Below are 17,066 nucleotides of genomic sequence, written 5' to 3'. Positions count from 1 at the left end.
CGCTACAACTGGCATGAAACTATGGCTGGTGGCAGACTCAGGTCGCAGGAACTCCTGAGAGCAAGGCGGCGAAACAGAGTGTAGCGCGTCTCTCGTTGCAGATCTCGACACCTAAGTCTCAAATTAACCTACTTTTTCGTGTCACAGAGGCGCGCAGAGGGGAAAGAAAAAAAGAAAGAACGAGAGAGAGCAAGAGAAACGCGCACCTTGTGAAAAGCTGTCGTCCCGTCACTTGACCAAGAAAGCAAGGGGACACTCCGACACCAGCAGGCGGAGTTCAAGCTACAAACGTTCTCACCTGCGCGGGCTTGAGCCAACCCTGATGCGCTTCGCCCAGACTCCATTGTCTTCTACATCGGCTCCAGCAGTCAATGAACACAGTTCTACAAGCGGCGCTCGGTTCTCGTTTGCTTCTCGGAAGTGCTTCCGGCTAGCGATATGAAATGCCAACTGATCACCAAAATGTAAATTGTGCAGGTACATATTGCAACATTTTACCCCGCACTGTAAGGAAAGACGCTTTGGTGGAGTGGTTAACACGTATCCCTGCTATCTTCTGGATAAGCAATTCGTATCTGCGAATGTTAGGATATCCTCTCTGAGGGCGTGAGTTCGAATCTCACAGGCGTCGAATTTTTTCCGCGGGAATTGATGGTGACAACGTCAATTTTTTGCAGACGACGTCAAAGGAGCCTGCCGATGAACATCGAGCGTGAGGGCTATCCCCCAACCCTTCTAGGGTGAGGATCGACCGAGCCATTGTGGAGATACGGCGTCGAGAAGTCAGGCCGCCCCTCGAAACACGGGTATCCGTCCTTTCTGGCCCTTGATGGCGTCCACGAGGGCGATTTGTCCAGCGCACCTCGCCTGGTTGGGACTAACGCAAAGACCCCCCTGCCTGTGTTGGTCCCACGTAGGTCACAGCTTCTGACCACCTCATTGCGTACCAGTGCCTCCAAGCCCACTGAGACGTGAGCTGGTCTCGCGCGCTACACCACACGCAACCTGCAGCTTCGTCTCCCCCCCCGCCACCACCCATCACAGTCTCTTACACAAATCGATCTACCACATCTCCAAATGCAATGCGAAGAATAAGTTAAGTTAAAAGTTGGAACAGAAGGGGCAAAACGAGGTGCGACAAAAAGTGCGCGGTATATGTACAGGAAAAAGACTGCTGCATCCGACGAGTTCAGGTGCATGCGCTGGAAGACACTGCTTCCTTTTTGGCGTCCGCCCCCTCCCATCCAACCATGCCAACCGCCCCTAATCTTCCAAGAAAAAGTACTGCCCGGCCGCCTTCTGCTCCTTGTCCTTGATCGAGTTGAACTTGTTGACACGCGGGCGGTAGTTGGTAGGATCACGACGCATCGACACCTCCAGCGTAGCCAAGAAGCTGTTCATACCGGTCAAGAGCGACTCGGGACGCTTGGCGGTAGCCTTGACGGACGGCTGACCCTCGTAGACAATCACGCGGTCGGCCAAGTATGTCGCCATGATAATGTCGTGTTCGATAATCATGGCCGTCTTGCGCGAGTGGATGATGAAGCGCTTGATGACACGTGATGCGATGATACGTTGTTCTGAGTCGAGGTACGCCGAGGGCTCGTCGATCAAGTAAATGTCCGCAGGCTTGCCGAGCGCCAACACGAGCGCAACACGTTGCAGCTCTCCACCGGACAGCGTCTGCACGTCGTTGTCGATGATCGCCTCGATCGACATGGGCTTGACCACATCGGTCTGGAACTGCGGGTGCATGAACGCCGCCTTGATCTGCTTGAGCAGCAGCATGCGCACGGTGCCCTGGAACTTGGGTGCGATGGTCTGCGGCTTCATCGACACGTTGAGCTGCGGTGGCTTCTTGGCGCCTGCATCGGGCTCCAGCTTGCCCGCCAGCATCTTGACAAACGTCGTCTTACCCGTTCCATTTTCACCGAGGAAGACGATGATCTCCGAGTCGCTAAACTCACCACCTTCGATGCTGAGACTGAAGTTGCCGAGCGTCTTGGTCATGGGTGGGCAGACGTACTTGGGTGTCCTGTCCAGCACCTCATCCTCTGCGGTCTCGGATATCTTGAAGGTGAGCGACTCTTCACGGAAACGCATGTTTTCGGCAGGGACGTATCCGTCCAAGAAGATGTTGATACCATCACGCACTGGTGAGGGCACAGTGACGACACCGTATACCGAGGGAACACCATAGAGACAGCAGATGAAATCGGACAGGTAGTCGAGGACGGACAAGTCGTGCTCGACGGCGATGACGTAAGTGTTGGAGTCGAGGAGCGAGCGGATCATTCGCGCCGCATTGAGACGCTGCTTGACGTCGAGATACGACGAGGGTTCGTCAAACATGTAAATGTTGGCGTTCTGGATGCACGACATGCCGATGGCGAAGCGCTGGAGCTCACCACCGGAGAGGTTCTGGACGTCGCGGTCGAGCACCTCCTTGAGGTCGAGCATGTCGATGACCTCCTGTTTGTTGTTCTTTTCAAGCTTGCCATCGAGCAATTGGGTGACACTGGCTTTGCCCTTGATAGCACGCGGGATGTGGTCGACATACTGCGGCTTGATGAGTGCCTTGATGTTGTCCTCAAGCACTTTGGTGAAGAAGTTCTGCAGCTCGGAACCACGGAAGTACTTGAGGATCTCTTGCCAGTCGGGAGGGTCATCGTATCGACCCAAGTTGGGCTTCTGCTTTCCCGCAAGAATTTTGAGCGCGGTTGACTTGCCGATACCATTGGTGCCGACGAGACCGAGCACCTGGCCAGCACGTGGAGTCGGGAGACGATGCAACTTGAACGAGTTGGCGCTGTATCTGTGGGTGGTTTCGTTTTCGAGGTTGGTGGGGAGCTTGATAATGTTGATAGCTTCAAAGGGGCATTTCTTAGGGCAGATACCACAGCCGATGCAGAGCGATTCCGAGATGAAGGCGATCTTGCTCGAAGGTGTCACCTCAATACACAGTCGACCCATGCGGACGACGGGGCACGACTTTTTGCACTCCTGCCGGCATTTCTTGGGCTTGCACTTGTCCGAGTTGACGATGGCGATACGCGTCTCCTTTTGTGCTGGTGGCGGCGCCATCTTGGGCGAAAGAGTGCGGAAGGGTGATGTGAGGAGAGAGGCAGGTTGGTGAAGGTGAAGGTGAAGGTCGAGACGTGAGAAGGCAGAAGAGAGCGGACTGAACCCCACTCATGGCCGCCGTCATCAGCGCCTGGAAAAAAAACCTCGAAGCGGCTGCGTTGCCAGAAGAAAAGAGCAACAAGTTCATTTCAAACACAGCAGCAGCCTCGAAAATTTTCAAATCGGATCTGCGTCTGTCTCAAATGCTCAAATACAAATTGCCTGGCGCAGCAGAGCGCGACAAGCTCGCTGGAATATGTGACGCTCTGGAATGCTCAGCAATCAGAGAAGTGACGCAGGCCTTGCTTTGATTTGAAATCAAATTTGCTTCAGTGGATCGCACAGTCTCGCGAGCCCCGTGCCCTTTGGCGTGGTCGAGACTTCACACTTCAAAGCGTTCGTTCGTTGCGGATTGCATTCGGTTCACAACTGCCACGGAACGGCCAATGGATACTGAACCTCGTACAAATCGGATGTGATCAGGTGACACAGAGGCAGGCGGCCCAAAGAGATGTCTCTTTGTGAGCGTGCGGATGCGGGGGAGCGGCGTTCAAAGCGTGGATAGAACGATGAGCATGCTACTGTCGCCATGTGTACGAGAATGCGGCGGCGCTTTGCTGGACGCCTCGACATTTTACTCCAATGTTCGCTTGCGCTTCGGGGGGCTACCCGCTGTCTTCGAGGGGCCAGCAGCCTTGGAGGGAGAGGCGGGTGTAGCAGGAGACTTGCCGCCGTAAATGGAGAGCAGGTTCTTGCAGATCTTGCGGCGCCACTGGTCCTGGTACTGTTGCGATGCGGTGCGGTACGAATTGTATGAGTAGAGAACGATTTCAATCGCAAGACAGGCACCGTAGAATTAGTAGTCGATCCCAGCAATTGTCTCTTCAACACTATGTCGAAGTATCCGACTTACAGCTCGACTGGGCCGAGCGGGGCAGCCTTCCTTGGCGAGGATTTCGGGCAGCTCGCTAAAGGCACTGCCGTAGCCAAGCGTCGTAAGGACATGAGTAAGGACGTGGTTGACGATGATGCTGCGTTCCTTGTCCGACCAGGGCTGCTCGGCCTTTTTGTCTTCGATCTTCGTTGGCGATGCTTGGTCCTTGGCGTCCTTGCTCATGATGGCGACGAAGGGGGAGTGCGGTTGTCGTAGATAGACAGAGAAAGGCACGAGAACTGGGTTAACGTTGCTTGATGCGATGAGACGGTAGCAGAGCTTTGTGATGGAAAAAACGTCGATTTGAGGCGTGCGGGATGGAAGGAGGGAAGTGAGTGGCGGAAGCAGTAGCGAGAACAATCGTTCGGGAAAGACGAGGAGAGAGAAAGGGGTTGCTTTTCTACCTTTGTCCGGAAGACTGCTGATTAAGAGCGGTGCGGAAGCGAACAAGGCTTCATTCCATCGTTCCACACCTTGTCAACGACCTCATCTTCAAAACAAGCCCTTGGCTCCGTCTGTTCTCGGAGCACTGCCCATAGATGTCGAGCTTGCAACACCAACGCTAAATGAAAATCTTCCGGTCACTAACGGAGGAAACCACGACTGACTGCGAGTACAGAGTTAAAAAAAGCTTAGAACGTTTCCTGTCTGGTATCGTCGAGCGAGACTGTGTACATTTGCACGTCGCAGGAATGATTGGTAGCGAGCGAAAAGAGGACGAGGTTGTGCTTAGATCGGTTCGTACGCTCCTCGTCCACCCGCACCGCCGAACCCGCCACCACCGCGATTACCCGAAACCGTCTGCCAGACATGTGTGGCAGCATCACGAGCAATGTACGGACACTCTCGCCAAAATTCCTTGTGAGGTACGAGATCCCAGCCGCTCGCTCCATAGTTGTTATAGTTGTTGTACATGCCGACACCCATATACCCAATAAAGCCGACAAAGAGCAGGAAGAAGAGCCAGCTGAAAAAGCCCCACCCTGCCGATGCAGTCGATCCACTGCCATCGTCGCCTTGGTCTGTGTCGCCGCCCGTGCCGCCTTTCGAGGGACTGTTACCTCCACCGTTGCTCGGTTTGGATGCAGCAGAAGAGCATGCGAACTTTGTTGGCCAGCGCAGCTTGAGTTTTCCATCTGCTCGATCGTAAGACCTAGCTGTGGGGAGCGATTCGGCGCCGGCCTTTGGATCGCAGACAAGCTCAAGTTCTGCCTTTTGCTCGCGCTCAACGTAGGTGGCTCCGGGAAGTTGGAGCTGGATGCTCTTCTCACCGCCTTCGAGCTCTTCGCCCCATTCGACTTTTGCATCGATCTTGTTACCTCCTGATTCGCCCGAGTAAGCGACAGGGATGGCCTGTGTGACAAAGGTGTTGCCGTCGCGGATGGTCTCGATGGTGATGCATATCCTGGTTCCACGCGGGCACTGATCCTTCACGTCACGGTTGGGGTCGGCCTCAAGCGGCTTGCAGAGATCGATGTCGATGGAGGTCTTTGTATCTGTTGGCGGTGTCGACTCTTGACTCGACGTACGAATGGGAAAGGCGATTTTCGACAGGTCGAAAGACTGCTTGCTCGAGACGGCTACATTGCTGCAATCGAAGGGCGAGAGTGTCTGTTTCGAAGCAGCCACGGTCGCTGTCTGCTGTCCCAGCAGCAGAAGAGACGCCGCGAGGAGAGGAAACATCTGTTTGCTCCTGCACGGCCTGTGTTGTGCAGCTTGAGAAACCCGCATGTCTTACGTCGAGCGTTCCGCTGATGGAAGGAGCTCCTGAATTGATAAGCCTGTTGTGCCAAGGCAGCCGTTCCCAGCCTGTATCAGCTCGATGTTGAGTTCGCCTGACTGAAACGAATGGTCCTAGTTTCCGTCGCAAGATCCAATGGACGTGACAATGACACTCGAACGCGATGTGTTCTGGCAAAGAGGCGGAAGAGGGAGATAGCGTCCGTATCGATAGCTATGCGGTTCTGCGCCTTCAAATCACTGGTTTGGTTGAACGCACTAGAGTCGCGACTCCCGAGCTTTCGTTTCGAAGGTCAGGCGGCTATGCCGACAGGGTCTGGAAAGGGAGGAAATATGACGCGCAAGCCACATGTGGACTCAGCATAAAAGCTTTTAAATGACACAACGCACAGACCCGACTCGCTTCCTCTGCACCCTCCATCAAAACCTCTCGTCGAGACCATCATCACGACCATCGAATCGACTCCATAGGACGCATTCAAAAGCATCAGCCCGATCTTTTCATACCAATCACACATCCAGCATGTCCGACTTACTCGATCCATCCGCGTTGCTGCACGTCCTGCAGCAGCAGCTTCTGCCCTCCACTTCCTCCTCGTCCTCCTCGTCGGAGCCCCTGCTGCGCAATCCATCCGATGCTCTTGCAGCCATGATCCACACGATCATGACTCGCCTCGACTTCCGTCTCACCGGTCTATCCGAAGAAGACCGTCTGCCGCCTTCACAGGATGATTCCGCCTCCTCGACGTCGAATACGCTCCCCGAGACCTGGAACGCCAAGGGCCCCGACCACTACTGCTTCCGCTACAAACACCACCAGTCGTCGCTAGACTTTCTCATCAAGATCATCAAACTAGGCAATAAGGCTGTGATCCATGGCGTGGCGCTGCAAGGAACTAAAACCAGCACGATGGAGGTCGTGTTGAGCGACTTCCTGTCTACGGCGTTTTGGCCTTATCCGCATGCCCAAGGAGGTGACACGGAGCCGCTGGTTAATGGATATATTGGAAGCTCGAGGTTGAAGGATCTGGTGAGTGCGTTCAAGGCTCAGATTCTGCAGCAGCTGGTGCCGGGATTGAGGAAGGATGGATATGTCGAGGAGGAAGGTAGCTCGAGAAGCGGAAATAGTGGATCGTCGAGCCAGCCCAGCCGGCCAAACAATCCTTCTGGAGGAGCACAGCCGCGCTCACCATTCGGCGGTAACCCAGACGACCCCTCCTACCCATCAAACTACCCTCAACAACCTCCCTTCCGCAACCCTCTCATCATCGGCGACCGAGACCTGGATCCATTGGGCGGATCCCCCCTCGCCATGCCCCCACGTTTCGGCGGCGGCAATGGCGGTTTCGCCCCACCACCCCTCTTCCCCGGCGGAGACACAGGCGGAGGGATGTTCGTCGGCCCCAACCACCCTATGTTCCGCGACCGCTTCCCAACCAATACCGGTCTGCCCCCCGGTGCAGTTCCACCAGGTGCAAGGTTCGACCCCATCTATCCCGCAGGCACTGGACCGTTCCATCCCGAGAATCCTGATGTAGGCGGTGCACGTCCGCAGAACTTCCCGTATGGTAGTGGCGAACCGGACTGGGACGAGCTCGCACCACCCAGAGGCGAAAATGCGTTCCCCGGCAGAGGAGGCCGTGGTGGCGGTCGTGGCGGGGGTGCAGGCGGACGTCATCCTGATACCAGCGGTTGGTATGCGTAATGTTCCACTGCACCATCGAAAACTGCCCAACCTCACTTGTCCTCGCACACGCAATCACATCTCTGGCTCGTTCACAGCCACTGATCGCACACACCCTTGGACAATTTCAAAAGCAGCATCACATTTCACAACTTACTCCTGAACAGCCTTCTGAGCCAACGTGATCTTGTCGCCTAGACTCAGCGCAATGCCCTGCGTCTTGGACCTGATCCTGACATGGCCCTGAATTGTCTTTCCATCCGGCAGCAGCTCGATGCTCAGGTTGGCCAGCGCATCCTCGCCGAACAGGCTCCGGGCGTACATGTTGGCGGACAAGAACCCGCATTCGCCCGCCAGGCTAGCCTCGGGCGTCAGACAGGACATGTTTGTGCTCTTCATGATATGCGCCAGATACTCCCTGAGATCGGTGATGGCCGTGTTGACGTTGACCTTGTTCTCCCATTCGAACTCGGTCCACATGGCGCGGAACTGCGCTTCGTTGCAGTACGCTGGCGCGATGTAGTCCATAATGTCAATGTGGATGTCGTTGAGCACGACGCACTTGGCATCGCCCGCACTCTGCGTGCCCGTGCCCGCGGCGCCCTCGTAGATGATGTTGCCAAAGATGACGCCCGTCTCGGTGCTCGACACCTTGATGGTCGCCTTGATCGACTGGTACGAGTACGGCGCCAGCGTGTAATTGGACGGACGCTCCACCAGCTTGAGATCGCCGAGCGTGGCAAACTCGATCGACAGGTTCTGCAGCGTCTCGGCCGTCTGATTGACCACAAGAACATCCAGCAAGATGTCAAACTGGTGCACGTTGACATACGCCTCGGCGTAGACGGGATCGGAGAATCCAGTCAGCTGCACCACGCGCGCCAACTTGCTGATGAAATCGTCCTTGGCAGCCTCGGCAGCTCCCGTCGCCTGCGTCAGCTCCCGCTCGTACTCCTCAGCCGCATCGTCCGCCGCCTTCTTGGAGAATTGTCGGAACGACAGCAAATCGTCCGGTTGCACCTTCACCACCTTGGTCTCCTTGGCGAGCTTCTCCGCCGCTTTCTCTTGCTCGTGCTCGACCATCTTGGTGTACGCCGCCTTGGTATCGTGCAAGAACACCTGCTTGGCCTCCTTGCTCTCGGGCTCGGCCTCCTGGATCGACGAAGCCAGCGTTTCGACGCACGCCATGATACGCTCGGTCGAGTCCTCGTCGATAGGCGAGGCCGAAAACTTGGACTGGCCCACGCGAACGATGCTCGTCATGATGAGCATCGACTCGGCGCGCAGGCTGTTCTTGGCGGCGGCGTCAGACGAGAGCTCGGCGAAGCGAAGAACCAGCTTCGTGAGCGTCGAGGCGAGTACGGTGCCCGTATAGAAGTCGCCGAGCAACAGCAGCGAGCGCAGCGGCGGCTTGGACGCGTTCTTGACCGCATCGAGGCGCGCGGCCTGGTTGGCTTCCGAGCTGAACGCGGTCTCTGTGGCGTAGGTTCCATCGGCGCGCACACGATTGGCCGCCGAGGACGCAGCGGGTTTGGCGCCTCCCAGTGCCGAAGACGAAGAAGCCTCGTCCGCACCATCCGCAGCACTATCCCCTTCAGCAGACGGCGAGTCGAGCAAACGCTCTTCGGCGGCGAGGATGGGTACCTCGCCGATCACCTTGCGAATCTGCTGCATGGCCTCCTTGATGTCCTCGATATCAGCGCAGTACTCGCCAACAATCCACAGCGCACCGCGGAACACTTTACCCGACTTGATCTCGGTAAACGTGCGGAGCAGCTTATCGACGATCGAGGAGCGCAAGTTGGGGAACTTCTCAACCACCTCGCGGACAAAGGCAATGACATCGACGGCCGAGGGGTTGTTCGAGTCGCCGAGGAACTCCATGAGCACGTGGACGACGTTGGAAGCGACCTCGGAAAACTTGATGGCGCACGTGTGGATCGACTGGATGAGCAGCTGGCGGTACTCGAGGTTCTTGTCCTGCGACTGGGACGAGTCGACCGTCTTCATGAGCTCCTTCTTGAGCAAGAGCACCACCTCTTCAATGTTGCGGCTCGAGACCATCTCGAGCGCGATGCGGAGCGCCTTGCGTCGAACGTCCATGTCAGGGCTACTGAGCACACGGAGGAGATCCATGACGAGAGGGTCGATGGCGTGGTCGTGCTTGGTTCGCAACCCGTCGAGACGGTCGAGCACGATGAGCTTGACGTTGTTGTCGCTCTCGCGGACGATGAGCTCGATGAGCGCGCTGGCGGTGGCTTTGACGGCAACAGCGTTCTGCGTGAGCGTGGTGAGCGTGGTCGCAGCCTCATACTTAACGGAATGGCTGGGAGCCGCCAGGAGCTCTGAGACGGCGCGAATATAGCGAGCACGGTTGGGCGACTCGCCGCGGCAGTCCTTGCGGATGAGCTCGATGATGGCGAGCTGCATGAGCTCGTCCTGCGATGCAACTTGGTCGCCGAGGCCGAGGAAGTACTGCACGGCTCGTTCGGGTGCAGTGTGGCAGAGAAGCACGAAAGCGTTGCGCTTGCATGTAGTGTCGGCCTCAGCAGCGAGGAACGTCTCCATCAGCTCGGGAGCATCGACGATGAGGTTCTCGTTCTGCTGGTATATCGAGTAGACGCAGAAGACGGCGTTCTTGCGGACATAGCTGTGACGATGCTCGAGACACTGGCGAATGGTGGGGATGAGTGGTTCGAGGAGCTCGGGCTCCTTGACCTTTTGGAGGAAGCGTAATGTGGAGCCTCGGATGTACTCGTTAGGGTGCTGCAAGTCGTTTCGAATGGCATTGCTGTGAGAGAGGGAAGACAGGAAAAGATAAATCGTGGGTGTGGTCAGCATGTGGACGGTTGTTGGCTGTGATGCAAATCGGAACGGCAAGTACATACCAGACGAGAATCATCTCCTGTTTGAGGTTGCCCTTCTCATCGAGCTTAGGGCACACCTCCCAGTAAAAGTGAAGCATCTTTTTGAGCTGTTTGTTGCGGCTGGGCAAGACATATTGGATGATGGGCATGAGCAGGTTGGGCTGAGGAGAACCGTTGAGGGTCGAGACGATGATGCGTCGAAGCGTCTCGAGCTTGACCTCGTCGGATCCGCGTTGCAGGTTGTTGCGCAGATCCTGGGTTGAGAGCTCGATGCCGTCGCTGCTCGGGTCAGGAGCAACGACGGTATATGCAATGGCCTCGGAGGACGCCATTGTGTGTGAGGAAAGTCGACCCGCGCCCAGGGCGTGTCGTCGATGGTGGATGTGCTAGTCGAAATCCAGCTCGTGGAGATGGAAGAAGCGTCCACAGCCGCTGCGGGTGTCGTGACGATGAGGCGGTGAACGACGATGCTTGCTCACTCTGTCGCAAGAATAACTTCCGTTCGCGTGAGTGCTGGTATGCGTGAGGAAATGTACGGCCAGTTAATGAAGATATGGAAGGAGGTGGTGGAGATGCGTCAAATAGCGAGACGACGCATCGATGGACGTGTTGCCAACGCTGCGTGGCAGAGTCGACTTGCTTGGCTTCAGCTGGCCAATCTTCCAGCTCAACACGCAGACAGAGACAGAGAGAGACACACACACAGACACATCCCCCCTTCGCCGCTCGGATCACTCTCTGCTCCGTTGAGCAACAGAGCTCCGCGTCTTTGAATAATCTTTCGCCTGCAGAGCGCGTCTCAATTTTTGATGATTTCCCGTATTACTCGCCTCCCCGTGCCGCATTTTCTAATTGAGCCTTTCTCAGGTTGTATTCGCGCTTTTCACTCGCACGACAGCTTTTCGTTTCGTGAATGTTAAGACAGCGACATTGCTTCGTCTTCCACCTCTTCCTCGTCAACATCGCCTGGGTTGCTTCGGGAGTACCACGTCTGCTGCTTCAAAATAGGCAGACGATGTCATACGATTCCCTTGCGCATTGAGCACCAGATTCTTGCACAATCGTGAATCAAAGTTTCCGAGACATTTGTTGAGGCAAGGAGATCCGAAACTGACATGTGACAGTGTGACATCGTACATTGCGATCCTCCGATCTATCGACGATCAAGATCAAGCTTCGAACACGACGAGTCGTGCCGCAGCATTCGTCGCGTCCTTACGGATCCATGCCTCTGCCAGCTTCCTTCCGGCCTCCGTCGGCTGGCTAAACGCAACCGACCTCGCTCTGCTTCCGTACGTCTTGACGAGCCCATCCAGATCGAATCCATACACGCTGTTGTCCGCCGCTGCATCCAGCAGAGCACTCGCCATGCCCGTGCGTCTCCAGCCAGGGATGACGTGGATGCGGAACACCCCTATGGGTGGTGTCTTGGACGAGGGTAAGGCGTCAGAGACAAAGATGGCGTCGCCGGCGTCGTTCCACACGGTGGTAGCACGCAGCTTGGAGGCTGCTGCTCCGGCATCGTCGACGGCCGAACTGGCATCAACGGCATCGTTCTCCTTGTTGCCGCTCGAGGGAAGCACTTCCCGCGCGTGACCCGCGGGAATGCGCCCGACGACAGCCGCACCGGCTGCTCGACCAGCGCAAATCGCGACGAGAACTTTGCATCCTTGAATCTCCGAAACACTGACCGGAGCAGCCCCCAGCGCGTCATCCACCGTCTGCAGCAGCTCGTTGATCTTCCTCGTCGCTGTGGCGTCCTTCAACGCCGCCATGTCGTAGCATCGGATCACGATCGACTCTGGTTGGCCAGCCTCGCTACCACTGCCCGCGGCACTCTGCTTACCGCTTAGCACTGCTTTGCCGCGTCCCCTGCGTCTCGACAACGTGAGCTGCGACGCCATCTCGCCTGACACGGTCAACGCTTTGGCGCTCCAGTCGAGACCTTTCACTGTGCGTTCGTGATGACGCGCATGCAGCGTGCAGTCTTCCGCCGAGGACGTGTCGTACTGCATATCGCATTCGTTGCAACGGATCCGGATCCGCTGTCCCAAGTCCAAGATGAGTTGTTCCGGCTCTCGTGCAAGTGCGGGTGTCGCTGCTTTCACTGCTTTCGATTGCGTCTTGCGTGCTGATGGCTTCGAATGACGCATCGTGGGGAAGAGCGGAGTATGCACCGACGACAGAATCGGACTGCTGGCAGCTTTCGGCATCGCCTCCTCGTCGTCCTCGTCCTCCCGACTCGAAAAGCAAAGAGGCTGCTGCTCGACATCCTCCGTCACGGCGCGCCGACTGCGTCCAGCGTACGTGGTGATCTTTTTTACCGCCGGCGGAAGCAGGCGGGCGGGCTCGTCTTGCTGATCGTCAACCGCCATCTCGTCCTCTGAGTCGACAGCTGTCCTTCAAAAAAAAGAGAGGGAGAGAGAGAGAGAAAACACACATGCGTCGTCAGAGAGATGTACCCAGCATCAGCAATTCGGCCAGGAGACCTTGGTCATTGGCGACAAACTACAAAAGCACTACGTACAGGTCAAAGTTGGAAGTGGGCTAGGGAGTGACTTGGCGGCAGATCCTGCTTGAGCCAGAGCAGCTACTTGAGAGCGAATGATGTCGAGCTGCGAGAGCGTGGTCAGCGCTTTGGCTTCGGCATTGCGGTCGCTGGAAGCGGGCGTCGGCTCCCCGGCCAGCTTGAAGAGGTGCACAAAGTCGCTCAGCAGGGCGAGAGGGATCGCGCTCTTGTTCTTCTCGGCCTGGCTCGCCTTGGTGGCTTCCGCAAACTGCTTTGAAACGGCAGCGGCGCGATCGCAGATCTCGTGCGGCACGCCGGCCAGCGCGGCCACCTGCGTACCGTATGAAGACTCGGCGATGCCATCCACGAGACGGTATCTGTGGGACCAGAGTCGAAAGGAAGGGAAAGAGAGAGATAAAAGGAGAGTCAGTGGTTTGCCCGGTTAGAATCGAGCGGGTCTGCGAGCTGGATTGCGGTGGTGGCGACTTACGTGAAAATGACCTCGCGCTTGCCATCGTCGACCAGCACCTGCATGTGCTTATTGCTGACGCGCGAGTAGGAGTTGAAGTCGTACGCCAAGTTGGTGTAGTGGGTCAGGAAGAAGGTCAAGCACCGCGTGCGGCTGACCAGGTGATGCAGCACAGCAAACGCGATCGCCTGCCCATCAAACGTGCTAGTCCCTCGTCCCAGCTCATCCATGATGACGAGCGAGCGCGGCGTACACTCGCTGATGATGCGCGAAGCCTCGAGCATCTCGACCATGAACGTACTGTTGTTGCGGAAGATTTGGTCGTTGGCACCCATGCGCGAGGCGATGCGGTCCACGGGCGAGAGGCGTGCGCGTGAAGCCGGCACTCGACAGCCCAGCTGAGCAAGAATCACGGCCGTCGCGCTGGTGCGTGCGGTAGTGCTCTTACCCGCCATGTTTCCGCCCGTCAAGATGACCACCTCGTCACTCTCACCGCCGAGTCGGATGTCGTTGGGAATGAACTCGACATTGTCGCCAGCGATGCACGGGTGACGCAGCTCTTCGAACTCGAGCAGCGCCGTCTCGTGCTCGACCAGCTCGGGTCGGCACGAGGGCTCGCCGATCGCGTACGACGCCTTGGCCAGCGAGAGCAGGCAGTCGATTTCGGCCAACGTCTTGACAGCCTGGAGGAACACATCGCTCTGGTCGGCAAAGCTGGCAAACAGGCTCTGGTGGAACTGCTTGAGTGCGGCAAGCCGAGTCTCGCGTGCCTCCTTGATGTCTTGGACGAGATCGCGCACCTTGGGCGAATACCAGCGGTTTCGGTCCTTGGTGCCGCTAAGCTTGGTCCAGTTGCTGGGCACTTTGACGGCGACGGGCACCTCAATCTGGAAGATGTCCTTGGTGCCGAGATGCTTCCAGGCACACTTGGAGGCATTGAGCTTGAGCTGCTTGCGGTACGTCTCGATCTCGTGCTCGAGCTGTGCCTCGACCTCGGCGATGGCGGTCTCGGCACGGTCGTACGGTTCGAAGGCGCCCTCGATGGGATGGAACGAGCCATCCTCGGTGACCCTGAAGCTCGACTGCAATTCGCGCGCCATCGTAGACACGGGCGGGATGGACTGCAGCAGAGTATCGATCACCGCGGTCTCGAAGCTTTGGCACTGAGAACGAAGCTGCTTGACCGCCTTTTCGAAGCGGGCCAGCGACTTGAGCACTGCGGTGAAGTCGCGAGGACGGCACTTGCCAGCACGGACGCGCGGCACGATGCGCTCGATGTCAGGGACGGCTTTGCCGAACGTCTCGAACTCGTCGCCAAAGCATGGGTTCTTGAGCAGGTCTTCGACTGCGTCCTGGCGCGCTCGAATGGTGTCGGCGGTCGCAAGCGGGGCGACAAGCCAGAGTTTGAAGAGACGCTTTCCAGAGGGGGTCACGCAGCGGTTGAGCAGGCGGTGGAGTGTGCCCTCGTCCGTACCCTCGTCGTTCTGCAGCACGTTGAGGTGGGTGAGCGACTGCGCATCGAGCACGAGGCACTTGTCTTGGCGCAGCGGGTCAAAGATGTTGAAGTTGCGGCTGGAGCACAGATCGCGGTCGAGGTTGAGTTGGGCCAGGTAGCACAGCATGCCGCCAAGCGCCGACATGGCGCAGGCTCGATCCACCATGGATGTGATGCCCTCGGGCAGTAAGGCTGGGTCGACGGGATCGAGCGAATCAAGACAAGCTTCGGCGTCCACGTTGGGATTGAAGAGGGCGTTGAGCTTGCGCAGTGTGCTCTCGGGCTCCAAGAACTCGACACCAGGCTTGAGCATGGTGGTCTGCGCCGTGCTGGGAACGGTGCTGCGCAGGACGCGCAGCGTTGGGGCCGAAAGCCCTCCCTTCTCGTGGAGGACCTCCTTGAGACGAAGCGAACGGAGCAAGGTCTCGAGCCTAGTCCTCGACTCGTCGTCCTCAAACTCGGTCAAGTTGAACTCGGCGGTGGCAGCGTCGAGCGTACACACGCCAAAAATGGGACCGTTGCGGCCAGGCGTAGCGGATTCCTTGATCGACACGCAGTAGCTGTTGAGGTCGTCGGGCAGCGAGGCAGCGTCGACGATGGTGCCGCTGGTCAACACGTGTCGGAGCTCGCGGTTGACAATCTCGGAGCCACCACCCCGGGAACGTTCGCCCACGCGCATGCCCTTGGCCACGGCAGTCTCGGTCTGGTCGACGCGGCCGACCTTGTATCCGAGAGCGAGGAACTTAGCGGCGAAGATGTCGAACGAAGATTCAGGCACGCCAACCATCTTCATCTTGACTCTGTCGGTGAGCTTGAGGTCGAACTCGCGATGGCCGATCAGCGCGTCTTCCTCGTAGAGCTCATAGAATTTGCCCTTTTGGAAGAAAAGCACCGTGTCCCAATGGTTCTGCTTGATCTCCCAGAATTGCCTCTCGAAGGGCGTGAAGTCCTTCCAGGCCGACCTGGGAATGTAGACGGTGCGCGAGTCATATTCGACGTCGCCAGGACGGTTGCCGTCCTTGTCGCGCAAATCGAGCAGGAAGCTGTACGCCTCTTCGTTCTCGGCCTTCTTGCGCTTCTCTTCGATGACTCGGCGTTCTGCTTTGGTGAGGTGGGAGAGGGAGGCAGCGGAAGGGCCGGCGCGGGCAGTGCCATTGCTGGCGCCGACGTGCAGAAAAGAGCTGGGCGATGCTGACGCAGACGAGATTCTGCCCAGCTGGAACGAGTTGAGTGTTGAGTTGGAGCCGATGGATCGGGAGAAAGAGGTGGCGGGTGCCTTTTTGTTGTTTGCGCTGGTCTTTCCGCGTTTCGATGGTTTGCCGTCATCGTCTGCATCGCTGCCAGGTTCGCTGGCAAGGGCAGCGTCGCCGTTGTCATCGTCTTCGGATGCATTAGCTGCGTCCAAGGGTAGCTCTTCCTCGTCCTCGTCGTGATCGTCAGGAACGATGAAGTCATCCTCGTCGCGCGTCTTGCGAGCTCGCTTGGCTGCACTGGCCTTGCGGCTCTTGGCGGATCGGGGCAGCTCGTCTTCGCTGTCCGTGTCGACGGCGGCGCCGCCCTCCGAGTCGGATTCTGCGTACGTCACGGGCCGTTTGGCTGCAGCCCGGCGACGGAAGAGCGGCTGCTCGGTGTCTTCGTCGTACTCGTCGACATCCATGTTGTCAATGTCGCTGCTCGGGGGCGGCGTGAGGTCGTCCGAGTCGGAAGACTTGTGTGGTGGTCTTGGAGCAGCTTGTGTGGTGGGGATAAGGCTGTCGGTGGACAGGGAGCTCGAGCAATGAAAAGTGGGGGAAGATGAGGGTGGTCGAGCAGCCTCGCTTTCAGTGGCATCACTTGGTGGTTGTCGAGAAGCGCGAGTGCTCGATCTGGACTCGCTTGGTGGAGGCGTCTCGAGAGGCTGAGCTTTGGCCATCTTCGGCGACGACTTGGACGCGTCTTTTCCATTCGTCTTCGGCTGAGCCGTCTGTGCGGAAGGGGGCTTTGCAGCCGCCTTCTGCTGGGATGCTGGTGATGCGGAAGCTGGTCCCTGAGGCGCAGGAGCCTTGGAGAAGAAGCCAAGCAGCGTCGACTGCTTGGTCGCGGAAGATGGCTTGCTAGGCATCTTGGACCGTGGGAACTTGCTGTCGGATGTGTGCCGAACAGGGCTTTGATCAGTTGAGAACAAGGAGGAAAACGCGTGGCGCGGTCGCTGAACGAGCGAGAAGGATTGAGCGTGGCTTGTAAGGGTATAATCAAGATAGGCGCT

General features: G+C 57.6%; 6 protein-coding genes across 6 annotated transcripts; 1 reads left to right on the top strand and 5 right to left on the bottom strand.

The window, feature by feature from the left end:
* Positions 1–1,263: 1,263 nt before the first annotated feature.
* Positions 1,264–3,084, bottom strand: EX895_005503 (uncharacterized protein; the record flags this gene model as incomplete). Its single annotated transcript, XM_029886095.1, has 1 exon — positions 1,264–3,084. The coding sequence occupies one exon, from the start codon at positions 3,082–3,084 to the stop codon at positions 1,264–1,266; it is 1,821 nt and encodes a 606-aa protein (XP_029737326.1).
* Positions 3,085–3,757: 673 nt separating this feature from the next.
* EX895_005502 (uncharacterized protein) lies at positions 3,758–4,240 on the bottom strand (the record flags this gene model as incomplete). The annotated part of the gene is made up of 2 exons (XM_029886094.1): positions 3,758–3,907; positions 4,037–4,240. 2 exons carry the CDS (start codon positions 4,238–4,240, stop codon positions 3,758–3,760), a joined length of 354 nt encoding a protein of 117 aa, XP_029737325.1.
* Positions 4,241–4,786: 546 nt separating this feature from the next.
* Positions 4,787–5,740, bottom strand: EX895_005501 (uncharacterized protein; the record flags this gene model as incomplete). Its single annotated transcript, XM_029886093.1, has 1 exon — positions 4,787–5,740. The coding sequence occupies one exon, from the start codon at positions 5,738–5,740 to the stop codon at positions 4,787–4,789; it is 954 nt and encodes a 317-aa protein (XP_029737324.1).
* A 580-nt stretch (positions 5,741–6,320) lies between these two features.
* On the top strand, positions 6,321–7,502 carry EX895_005500 (uncharacterized protein; the record flags this gene model as incomplete). Its single annotated transcript, XM_029886092.1, has 1 exon — positions 6,321–7,502. One exon carries the CDS (start codon positions 6,321–6,323, stop codon positions 7,500–7,502), a length of 1,182 nt encoding a protein of 393 aa, XP_029737323.1.
* Positions 7,503–7,634: 132 nt separating this feature from the next.
* On the bottom strand, positions 7,635–10,680 carry EX895_005499 (uncharacterized protein; the record flags this gene model as incomplete). Its single annotated transcript, XM_029886091.1, has 2 exons — positions 7,635–10,272; positions 10,370–10,680. 2 exons carry the CDS (start codon positions 10,678–10,680, stop codon positions 7,635–7,637), a joined length of 2,949 nt encoding a protein of 982 aa, XP_029737322.1.
* An 837-nt stretch (positions 10,681–11,517) lies between these two features.
* On the bottom strand, positions 11,518–16,922 carry EX895_005498 (uncharacterized protein; the record flags this gene model as incomplete). The annotated part of the gene is made up of 3 exons (XM_029886090.1): positions 11,518–12,743; positions 12,876–13,234; positions 13,348–16,922. The coding sequence occupies 3 exons, from the start codon at positions 16,920–16,922 to the stop codon at positions 11,518–11,520; spliced, it is 5,160 nt and encodes a 1,719-aa protein (XP_029737321.1).
* Positions 16,923–17,066: the final 144 nt, after the last annotated feature.

The sequence above is a fragment of the Sporisorium graminicola genome, chromosome SGRAM_7, assembly GCF_005498985.1.
Source record: "Sporisorium graminicola strain CBS 10092 chromosome SGRAM_7, whole genome shotgun sequence".
NCBI lineage: Eukaryota > Fungi > Basidiomycota > Ustilaginomycetes > Ustilaginales > Ustilaginaceae > Sporisorium > Sporisorium graminicola.
This window is presented reverse-complemented; position numbering and strand designations above follow the sequence as displayed.